We start from the raw sequence: 12747 nt of genomic DNA on the forward strand, positions 1-12747 counted from the left end.
TTGTTCCTGGGACCATACCCTAGTGGCCCCAAAACACAAGGTAGTAAAACCATTTGCACTACTATGTTCACTGCAGCACTATTCACAATAGCTAGAAGTGCCTGAGAACAGATGAGTGGATAAAGAAACTCTGGTACATCTACGCAATGGAACACTATGCAGCTGTCAGGAAAAATGAAGTCATGAAGTCAGCTTAGACATGGATGGACATGGGAAGTATCAGAATGAGTTAAATCAGTCAGAGGGAAAGGGCAAACAGAGAGATAGCATTCACTTGCAGGATATAAAAAGAAATTGTATGAGATTATTACCCAATGACAGTAGAAACAAGGGCCATGGAGTCTATTCCATGGTAGGAAGCTTACCACAAAGGGGGAGGGGGAATGCAGTTAGGACAGAGAATGGAGCACTATAAAAAACAGAGAGAGAGAGAGAGAGAGAGAGAGAGGAAGAGAAGAGAGAGAGAGAGAAGAGAGAGGAGAGAATTGTCTGTCATAGAAGCAGGTTGCATAGGCGGGGCAGGTGGGGGCAGTTGGGAGGGAAACTGGGGACACTGGTGGCAGGAAAGGAAATGTACACTGGTAAAGGGACATGTGTTGGAACACTGTATGACTGAAACTCAATCACAAACAACTTTGTAACTGAGTATCTGACAGTGACTCAATTACACATTTTTCAAAAATCAATTTCAGTATAAATATAGAGAAAGGTTTTTAAGAAAAAGTAGAGGTAAAGTATGGGAAAGTTAGGGGGGAAATAATGTTTAATAAGAAATTGGAGATGCAGGCAAATTTTCTCCTCCCATTGCAATGAAAGAAGAGGAAGAGTCTTAAGGGATGTTACAGAAGTTAAGGCAGCTGCCCTTAAGGCTGTAGCATCAACAATGGTTCAAGTTCTGGCACCACATATGCCCTCTCTACTAGAGCAAAGAGCAAAGTGAGTGCCCAGACACAGAGGACAGGTGTGTCCTCTCCTCACCACCCACCACCCCCACCGCAAAAAAAAAAAAAACAGAGGGAGAAAAAACAGAGGGAGAGATGACTTTGATTCAAAGTGGTCATAGGGTTGAATGATGCAATGGCTCAATGAGTATCTCAGCTTAGAATGAAAATGAACAGTAGGGATTGAAGCTCCAAGCAATAGGGTTGTTGGGATTATAAGGGTTGTCTATTTTCTCCCTAACAAAATGTACGGAACAGAAAAAAATTTTCTACTCACAAAATAGCTTCCCTCTTGTTTTTGAATGAAGAAATGCTATCATAAAGCAAATGATTATATTAGATTGTAAGATAACCAATTTTAAGAGTGATTCCTCAAATTCACACTTCATTAATTTGGGCTAGAGAAATTTGGAATGGGTGGCAATTTAACTTGGGTTGGAGCTACCTTTGTGTTACTGATAAAGAAAGGGTTCACTAAGAAAATAGTTTAAAAAAAAGATTGCAAAAGAGGTAATTTATCCTGCCGTGGGCCAATTTCAACCTATTTTTACAGAACATACTGCTTTTTAAAGAACTTCAGCAGATTCATTATTTGAATGCAAATTTAATTTGCTAATTATAGATTAGCATAATTTACTTCTAAAATCCTATGCTTGCAACAGTCAATTTTCTCTTACCAACTATACTCATTAGAAGTAAAACTGGAATTCTTCAAAGGTAGTTCACATTTCAGATTAATGCACACCCCTTTCTCCCACCCTCAAGAGTTAAGGGTTTAGGAGAAATTAAACTAGCACATTGTTAGTGTGAATGGAGTGAATAGACTGGTAAGTGATCAAAACCATGAGGGAAGATATATTTTTTTTAACAGTTCAGGGAATAGGGCTAACGTAGTGTTAAAGTTTATGGTACCAATGTACAAAGTAACTATACACTCATCACCAAAGTACCCATGACCTTCTTCCCACCTGATATCACCGCCAGCCTACAGGCCTTTTCCTCGCACCTCTTTCTGTATTATTTATAAATTGTCCTTTATGGCTTTAGAGCATATTTTACCACCATCCATGTCCTCCAGACTCTCCACCTATGTTCCAGGGTTATGTCCTTAAGGTTGAGGACCTAAATCCTACACTCTCATTCCATAATTAGTTCTTTTACAGCTGATTGAACTCTTATTTAACATACTAATCTGATACAGCACTTTGGGAGTTGGATGGGTATTTGAGATTTTATTTTATTTTTGTTTCTTAAAGTTAATGAGAAAGAGAAAAGGGGTGGCTATATAAATGTATATTGCCATAAACTTGAAGTAACTTAGGGATTACCTGTATAAAACATGCCTATATGCCTATAAAACATGCCTATAAGAACAAAAATAGCCATCATAGTTTGGAAAAATGTAGTCAAGGTAAAAGAACTACATTCCCAAGTAAACCTTGAGAACTATTGCATCACAGGCACTAGTCGCTGGAATTATGCTTCTAAGGGAACAAGTGAAATTTAAATCAGTGTTTCTCAAAGTGGGCAATACTGCCTTCCCCCTCCCTGTGGGTGATTGAATGATCCGGGGGGGGGGGGGGCGGATATTAGGGGAAACCTTCTGTATATGCATTTAAAAAAGGTAAGTTTCCAGGGGACTGCTGAGCAATTCTGTTTCTGAAAAGAAACAAATAAGTTTGGGAACATCTGGTTAAAATTATGCTGGATATATACCTTAAAAGGTAAGTAGGTTTACACAAACACATACATGTGCACACACAATTTATTTCCATAATGCCTAACCTAAAAATAGGAAACAAGTTGATATTTAAAAATACAGGTTATGTGTTATCTTACAATAATAATGCTAATAAACCAGTCCAAAATTAATTAAGATCCAAACTGAAAATTCAAAACCAACAAACTCTTCTAGCCCAGGATTGTTGAGAATATAAAGTTTCTCTTATCCTGTCTTTTCCTCAAAAGCAAAAACTACAAACAACATGCAATCTAAGCTGAATCCTTATTCCTTATAGAATCATCATGAGGGAATAAATATACTGAACACCCTGGTAATCAGCCCTTTATAAAAATAAACTCCCCAGCTTTTGTTGTATATAAAGTGATTTTTTGAGCTTATAGGAAAGACAGTTTGGGTGTTCTCTGCCTATGTAAGTTGCTTCCTGAGAGCATGTAGGCAAGATTGTTCTCTAGGATATGAGTCCACTATCATCCACACTGGCTTGTTGCTAATAAAGTTATTTCTTGGGCTAGAAATGGTATAGGGATTAAGGTGTTTGCCTTGCACGTGGACAACTCTGTTTCCATCCCCAACAGAACATATGGTTCCCCCAAGCACAGCAATGACTAATCTCTGAGCATAGAGCTCTACTCTACTGGGTATAGCCAGACATGTCTACAAATTCAAAAATAAAACAAAACACCCTGAACAAATGAAGCCAAACTGAGAAAAAATAAATTGATAAGCACTGTGTCTTTTACTATAAAGCTATAGTAATTAAAACAGCATGGTACTGGACTAAGGATAGACTGTCAGACTAATGGGTTAAAACTGAGACTCACTGACAAACTCTCAGATATAGGGAGAGCTAATTTATAACAAAGGAACTGGATACACGAAATGGATAAAAGAGAGCCTCTTCAACAAATGGTACTGGCGAAACTAAATAGCTACATGCAAAAGAGAAGAAAAAAGCAAGAAACTATCTGTATCTTACACAAAATTCAATTCAAAGTGAACTAAAAAAACCATAGAGATTAGACCAAATTTCATAGGAAGCTTCAATGAGGAAAATATAGACAGAACATGACATGATTTAAACCTCAAAGGCATTTTTAATGATATGATTCCACTGGCAAGGACAACAGAAACAAAAAGTAACAAATGGGACTACATAAAATTAAAAGATTTCTGCATGGAAAACAAGGTATGGAGTAAAATTTAAAGACAATCGACTGATTGGGAGAAAATATCTGCACACAATATGCGAAATAAAGAATTAATATCCAAGATATACAAAGTACTCACAGAAATAAACATCAATCGATCCAATATCCATATTTAAAAATCTGGAGAGGAAATGAACAGACACTTCTCTGAAGAAGGCAGAAAAATGGTTGGTAGGCATATAAAAAGTATTTCCTGTCACTTATTATCAAGGAAATCCAAACTAAGACAACCATGAGATGTCATCTTACACTGGTGAGAATAGCGTTTATCAGAAAGGACAGGAACAGCATGTTCTGGCAGAGTTGTGGTGAAAAAGGAACTTTGTAAATGTTACTAAGACTAGAGCTACCATATGATCCAGTGATCCCACTGCTTGGTATCTACCTACAAGAACAAACACACTGACTAAAAAGATACAAGTACACCTATGCTCATTGCAACGCTTAGTGCAACAGACAGAATATGGAAACAACCCAGGAATCCAATGACAGAAGAGTGGCCAATGAAGTAGTGCGAGAATAGACCAGTGGAACACAAGGGATGAGGGAGTTGCCAGGGAAGCTATGCTGGGTGTTACAAAGGATTTAATAAAATCTGTTCTTTCTTTTTGTTGGGTGGGGGGTTTTTTGGGTCACACCTGGCGGTGCTCAGGGGTTACTCCTAGCTCTGCACTCAGTAGTCACTCCTGGCTGTGCTTGCGGGGCCATATGGGATGCAGGTATTGAGCCTGGGTCAGCCGTGTGCAACGCAAATACCCAATCCACTGTGCTATCACTCCTGGCCAATCTGTTCTTTCTGTTATAAAAGTTATGAAGGCATTAAGCACATGCAGGAATAGTGTATACTATACAGAAGTGGGTGGAGAGACACAAGTATACGTATTATATGCATTACAAATAGAAGAGTCAGGTATTACGTACAAAATATGCAATGAAACCATTCACTTATACAATTTCTTCTCCCTATATCAATGACTTTTATTATTTTTTTGGTCTCAACCATACTCATTCAAGGATCAGCTATTAATGTTAGTCATGCTTTGAAGTATATCCCAATACTTGGAGCTAAACCTCTTCCCCATTTTTGGCTCCATAGATTTGTTTCCTTTTGCATAATTACTACAGCATTGATAATATCTGATATTACTAGAGTTATTCATGTATGTGCTTAACTCTCCTCACCTGAACCAAAATGAGTTCCTTGAGGGCAGGAAGCTGTTGTACTAGGATTCTACTGTACCTGCAAATCTTAGCACAGTGCTTACCATGTACTAGGCTCTGGGGAAATGTTGGCCCCAAAGCACTGGCTTAAGAGAATGCCTATCTTACCTGAAGGAGTATTTGCTCTTTTTCTTTTCTTGCTTGACTCCCCTCCATTCTCACTGTGGCCTTCCGTGACCAAAGGGCCACTGGCACTACCAAATTGCAGGGGCTCGTTGTTGTTGGCAGGGTCAAAGGGCAGCTGGTTCAATCCTAAAGAAGAAAAAGAAAGCCAAAATCCAAACTCCATCAAGGGGGCCGGAGAGATATTACAGAGGGTAAGGCGCTTGCCTTGCACTCACCCATCCCAGGTTCAATCCTGGCACCACCAATAGTCTCTTGAGCACCACCAGGAGTGATCCCTGAGCACAGATCCATGAGTACGCCCTGAGAATAATCAGGTATGGCCCCCAAACCCAAAGGAAACAAACTCCACTAAGGCTGGGACGTCTCCAGTCGTTATGATATAAGCAAAGAGATGAAAAATATTTAATGTTAAGACATAGGAGTAACACATAAATTACTTAAAGCCAGTTGCCCTCTGCAATTTTTACAGCTCTTTTTAACAAATACAGAATTAAAATATAGGTTTCTATAAGACTATTGTTCTGTCATTAAATAAGATCTAGCCAATTTTTGGGAAACTGACATTTCTGGTCAAAAGTTCTCAATTTTCTTCTACTTACTCCTTTAAAGAGGTAATACACTATCTTCTTAAAGGTGGCCATGGTATTTATCATACTCTTACTTTTAAAATGCTAGTGAGATTGTACACTGCTTCATTTCTATAGAAAACAGAATGGAAACTTCTCCAAATCTTAAAAATAGAAGTACTATATGACCCGTCAATTCCACAACTGGGGATCTATACAAATATCACGAAAACATGAATTTGAATGTATATGGTAACCCAAGCTCACTGTAGTGCTGTTTATAATAGCTAAGATCTGGAAATAAGCCAGGTGCTCAAAGACTTATGAATAAAGAAGATGTCATATGTGTATACATACATACACAACTCAAATATAAGAAAAGATGAAGTCCTGCCTTTTGCTACAACACAGAATTTGAGGTGTCACGTTAAGTAAAGTAAGTCAGAAGGTGAAGAAAATCTCACTTATATGTGGTGTGTAAAGAAAGTAAGCAAAAGAATAGAAAGTAGTCAATGAAAACAAATCTTTATGCTCTGAGAACAGAATTGAGGTTACTATCAGGGTTAAGGAGTATGACAGAGAGGAAAGGGCAGAACGAGAAGGAAGCTAGGACCAGCTAAAGGGTCATTGGCACTCTGGCGGTAGGTAACATTGAATATATAAAATGGAAACATTCACACACCTGTAAACCATTGTTACTTCAATTTAAAAACATAAAAGTAAAATTCTTTCCTGTCACTGTCACTGTCATTGTCCTCCCGTTATTCATCGATTTGCTCGAGAGGGCCCAGTAACATCTCCATTGGAGACTTTGTTGTTACTGTGTTTGGCATATCAAATACATCATGGGTAGCTTGCCAGGCTCTGCTGTGCGGGCGAGATACTCTCGGTAGCTTGCCGGGCTCTCCGAGAGGGGTGGAGGAATCGAACTCGGGTCGGCCATTTTGACTGCGTGCAAGGCAAACGCCCTACCACTGTGCTATCGCTCCAGCCCACATTAAGAGCGGGCCCAGCAATAGGTATTAAAACAGTGTGTCATTAAAAGTGAAAAAAACATACGATGAATGGAATAGAACAGGGTCCTCAGAAATGAATTCATAGATATATGGGCATTTAATTATAATAGAGGAGACAAAATACAGTGCATAAAAGGAAGTCTCTACAACAAATAAAATCCTGGGAAAAGTGAATAGTCACCTATAAAATATAATTAAAATCAAGGGGCCATACTACAATGGGTAGGGTGCTTGCCTTACACACATTTGACCTAGGTTCAATCACTGGCACCTTTATTATTCCCCAAGAGTGCCAGAAATGATCCCTCAGTGTAGAGTCAGGAGTAAGCCCAGAGCATCCTTGCTTATGGCTACTAATCCCAAATACTCCCCCAAATTAAACATCAAATATAAAATTAGCTCATAAGTAGATTAAATAATTGGATAGCATATACCAATGGACTGGAGCAATAGCACAGCAGGTAGGTGTTTGTCTGCATGCGGCCAACCCAGGTTCGATTCCTCTGTGCCTCTTGGAGAGCCCAGCAAGATACTGAGAGTATCCCGCCTGGCAAGCTCCCTGTGGCGTATTCAATATGCCAAAAAACTGTAACAACAAGTCTCACAATGGAGACATTACTGGTGCCCGCTCGCGCAAATCAATGAACAACGGGAAGACAGTGCTACAGTGCTACAGTGCTACAGCATATATCAAACCAAAAAATACTTAAGAGGGGCCTGAGAAATAGCACAACGGCTTATGTGCTTGTCTTGAATGTCGCCATTCTGGGTTTGATACCCTACTCCCCATGTGATGCCTCAAATTTAACCAGAAATGATCCCTGAGCACAGAACCAGAAGTAAGCCTTGAGCATCACCAAGTATAGTCCAAAAATTAAAAAAGAAGAAAATATAGGGAATACATTCTAGGACCTCAACATCAGAAATGTATCTGAAGTATCAACTCCACTGGTAAGTAAATAAAAGAAAGAATTAACGAGATGATCTCATTCAATTAAAAAGTTTTACACTGTCAAGTGAACTACCACAAAATCAAAAGGGAAGAACAAAAGTATTGGGAGAACATATTTATGTCATACATTTGACAGGGACTAACATTAAAAGTAATAAGAATATTCACACAATTTTACAACAAAAAAGCTAACAAAAACAAAAATACAAAAAATTATAAATTAAAATTTATACATGATAACCTTTAGGTATCTGTATTGAAAAACATAATGCTCAAAAAGGGATTTGATAGATAGATAGATAGATAGATAGATATAGAAGAAAAAAGTATCTGCCATAGAGACAGGTGGTGTCCGGAGGGGACAAACTAGGGATATTGGTGGTGGGAAATGTACACGGTGAAGGGAGAGGTTTGGAACATTATATCACTGAAACCCAAACATGAACAACTTATAATTGTGTATCTCACTGTGATTCAATTAAAAAATAAAAAAAGAAAATGATCAATTCTTTAGTGGAATTTAATCACTCAAACCCTGGAAATATTATAATAACAGACAGCATGGACCCAATGGTACAAAGTACTGGTCTATGTATCACTTCTATGGATGTTGCTTGAACGATGCTTTTTCATCAAGCCATAATAAATTTCAACAGTGAATACAAAAAAGTAAGCAACTCAATCCAAATATGGGCAAATGACCTGGATAGATAATTCTTCAAAGAAGACACAGATGGCTCCCAGACAAGTGAAAAATTTCTCAGCATCACTTCTTAGGGAAATGTAAATCAAAACAATAATTAGATATCATCACCTCACATCCATGAGAGTGGCATATATCAAAAAGAGGAGAAGCAAGTGTTGGTAAGAGTTTTTAAAAATAATAAATAGGACACTGTTTGTGAGGATGTAAATTGTTACAGTCTTTGTGGGAAAAAACATGGAGATTTTTTAAAATAAAATGGATGGACGAGTGATGTAGCTCAGTGGTTGTACATATATCTCATATGCATAAGGCCATGGGCTTAATTCCTTGTACAGGAAAATTAAATAAAAATAAATACCACAAAACAGACTGATGCCACTCACTGGTATTTGTATGAAAGTTATAATAACAGTAATTTGAAAATTTATCTGCACACTACTATGTTCTAGCAGAACTATTTACAATAGACCAAACATGGAATCAACCTAAATCCTCCAAAAATAACTCAATTAGGAAACTGTTACTTGATTAAACACAATTTAAAACGACAAAATTTGACCTCTTTTGATAAAAAGGTTGGAACTTGAGATGACGCATGCATTGAATAAGAAAATTTTTAAAATAAAAATAATTAAATAAAAATAATAAATAATTTTAAAAATAAAAATATTTAGAAATTTAAAAAGACCAGATTGTTTCCCATATGTGGAATGTGAATAACTAAATCAAATAAACTGACAGCTAACAAGAAAACCTCCTAGACTTCGTGAAAACTATGGAGGTTACCAGAGGGAAAAGGGAGGAGGTATAGGGCAGGCTTTCCGATAACAGGATGTCATTGGAATTTTGGTAGGGGCAGTTGGCACATATAAGTGTAAAACTATTTACTTTAATTACTTTAATTTCCTTTTTTTTTTTTTTGCTTTTTGGGTCACACCCAGTGATGCACAGGAGTTATTCCTGGTTCATACACTCAGGAATTACTCCTGGCGGTGCTCGGGGGATCATATGGGATGCTGGGAATCGAATCTAGGTCGGCTACGTGCAAGGCAAATGCCCTACCCACTGTGCCCCTACTTTAATTTCTTTAATAAATATTTAACCAATAATAAGTCAATCTAGTTGAAGCCTCCGCACAGCTCTTGCCCCAGTGCCTGGGCAGCCTGCTGGCTGCTCCCTATTGACTTCAACAGCCCAGGCAGTTAACAGAGAACCAAAGGGGACCAGATGTAGCACTAAATTCACCCTCCACTCCTAGAGTGCTGAACCGTGAGGTTACATATGGGGCTGCATGAAACATCTATTCCATTAACTTCACGTGGAAGATACTAATATTCCCATTGAAGTCCACAATCATTGTTTACCCCTCACTGCCTCTAGGGGTTGGTAGAGAAAGAGTTCTCTTACTGGAGTACACTACAAAAATTCAGCTCAGAGAACATCAGGCACAATGGAAAATCTGCGTAGAAGTCCACCAAGACCAAGGAGTGGAAGAAAATAGCCCACAAGCCTGAGGTCTACCAGCACCAATAAGCTCTATAACCTTTCAGATTAAGACCTTAGATGCAGATATATAATGAGCACAAACAAATAGTGGTATATGTACCAAAAATCAATGAGAGCATAAATGAAAAGATTATAACCAGAAGTGACAGAGATGAAGAGCATGGTAGGTGAAATAAACAAAACTCACTGGAAGGCCTCATCAGCAGAGTTACAGGAGCTAAGGAAAAAATTAGTGACTCTAAGATGGGATTCAATAAACCTCTAGAAACCAATACAAGAAGGAAAAAAGTCTGAAAAGCAATTGAAAACACACCAGAGCACTCTGGGAGGAATTCAACATGAACAATCTAAGAATCACTGGAGTCCTTGAGAAACAGGAAGGCAATTTCAATTAGTCTAAGAAAGTGTAGCTGACAAGTTTTAGGAGTTGAAGAGGCCATGCATCCAGATATTCAAAAGACCTGACGTGTTCCAGAGAAGAGGGATTCAAACAAAGCAAAAAAAATCCAAGGCACACTGTACTAGAAATGAAGCAAGCAAACAAAACCAAAGACAGAGACAGAATACGGCAAACACTAAAACCAAGGAAGAAATTCACATAATAAGAAAATATTCTAAGACCCACAGCAGATCTATCAAATAAGACTACAGGCCACAAGTGAATGGCAGAATAAAGTAAAAAAAAAAACTTTGAACTGTCATATGATATACTATAGTGTGTGTGTGTGTGTGTGTGTGTGTGTGTGTGTGTGTGTGTGTGTGGCTTTCTTGGAAAACAATATGGACACTTTCAAAAGACTAGAAATTGTGTCTTCATATGATACAGAAATTCCACTCCTTGGCATCTACCCCAAGGGCCCAAAACCTCTCTTCAGAAAATACATCTGCTATGTTTATTACAGCACTATACACAGTAGCCAAAATCTGGAAACAACCTAAGTGTCCAAGAAGAATTTACTGGATGGTATACGTACACAATGGAATAATATTGAGATATGCAAAAAGATAAAAATCATGTAGTGTTGGTGAATCTGAAAAGTATCATGCTGAGTTAAGTTAGTCAGGGAAAGGGACAGAGAAGATTTCCCTCATGTCTGGGATATAAAGTGCCATAGCAAGGAAATAAATGCTTAAAGGCAACAAAAACTGAGAATTGGTATTTAGTAAAACTTACCATAAAAGGGGGATGATGGGGGAAACAGAACAGGGATGGGGAGAGTAGAATGAGGTTGGGGAAATGCTGGGACTGGTGGAGGGTGTGGTGCTAGAATGTTTTATGCACAAAACCCTAGCATTTACAGTACTGTAAACCACAGTACTTGAAATAATTTCTTAAAATCAATCTACATGCATATTTTGGGCATGTACTTGTTAGAAGATCTCCTGATATTCTTTCATTGTATGGTTTGTTAAATTGATGCAGATGTAATAAAAAGCATAGCTAAATAGTAAATGTGAAATGGAAACAAAATGGATATATATGAAAAAGACTATTTTAGGTGTAGGGATGAGAACTTATGATCTATGTTTGGGTACTGTTAAATCTTTTACTCTTGAAATGATGTAAGAAGCACAGTAACTTTATTAGTCACTAAATGGCAACAGGCAATCTCTTCTCCTGAAGTCTTATACAATTTAGCCAGGGACCAAAAGAGACGGTTTCTTATTCCTCTGGCAAAAACACCTGAAATTTCAAGTGTTTCAATTAAAACTTCATAAAATGTGGAATCAAAAGCTTTGTTTAAAGCCCAAAGTTAGGGGATCTCTCCTAAGCCTTTCATCCACTGGTTCTCTAATCCTATCAAAAGAGAAAACAGATTGGCCTGCCATGGCTCATGCTTATCACTCAATTTTTCTCTCACTCACAGGTGAACAATTCTTGAAGTAATGCTCTAAAACATCTATATAAATCTTGGTAAGCTGTAAGTCAAAAGTCAATCAAGTCTCAGTAAATTGCAAGCTGAGGTTATAAGAAAGAGAATTTATATTATTTTTTATTTAAAAAAATCTCTCTGATGATTTCATCCCACAGAACAAGTACCAGTTCCTCAGCAATTAAACTCTACTTGGAACACATCTATTAATGTCTTCTGGGATTTAACAACATTCTTCCTTTACATCATCTGAGTAGCTAAGTGAAATATACTTATGCTATTATATACCTCATATAATTAGAACTGAAGAATTACATACCAACTTCTGTGACTTCTGTGAATCAGGAAGTATTTATACCATAATCAAAACTTTTCAAAGAAGAGTACTGGATTATTTATTCCTCATAAAGATATTTCATGTAACTGAGTAGTTTCTAATCCCAGATATGATTAGTGCACAATCCCAAACATTTTTGGTATTTCTTTCTGCAATATCATACTGACCAAAGCAAGTTCCATGGAGGATAGAACAAACATAGTGGAAATACTATTTCCTTCAGAACCCTACAGTTTTTGGGTTCAAATCCTGGCTCACTCATTAACTGGCTGAAGAGTTTTTGTTAATTCACATAAACTCTCCTAATCTTTGTTATATCATATATTAAAGGGGAGTGGTGACACTGTACATGATTGCTGGAAAGATAAATACATGAAATTATGACTATCTTATTTAAGTGAATATTTAAGTGAATTAAGACAAACTTTCTGGCTTGCTCTTCAAGTCTATGCTGCCCTTGGACACGTATCTCACTTGCTTGTCTCTCTGTCCCTGCTTGTTTTTTCCTTTCTGGAGATGCTCGTGCTCTCTCTTAAACACACACTTCCTC

At 37.6% G+C, this 12747-nt stretch overlaps 1 protein-coding gene across 2 annotated transcripts in view; it reads right to left on the bottom strand.

Annotated features, from left to right (window-relative positions):
- Window positions 1–12747, bottom strand: part of ENOX2 (ecto-NOX disulfide-thiol exchanger 2) — a 388679-nt gene that overhangs the window by 241748 nt on the left and 134184 nt on the right. The window contains exon 2 of one of the 2 annotated variants that reach the window (XM_056130286.1): window positions 5223–5366. The exons of the other annotated variant lie outside the window; for it this stretch is intronic. Within the exon in view, the coding sequence (XP_055986261.1) occupies window positions 5223–5366 (144 nt within the window). The remainder of the gene's footprint in view (window positions 1–5222; window positions 5367–12747) is intronic. 2 annotated transcript variants of the gene reach the window in all.

This window comes from Sorex fumeus, unplaced genomic scaffold, assembly GCF_029834395.1.
Source record: "Sorex fumeus unplaced genomic scaffold, SorFum_2.1 ptg000075l, whole genome shotgun sequence".
Taxonomy (NCBI): domain Eukaryota; kingdom Metazoa; phylum Chordata; class Mammalia; order Eulipotyphla; family Soricidae; genus Sorex; species Sorex fumeus.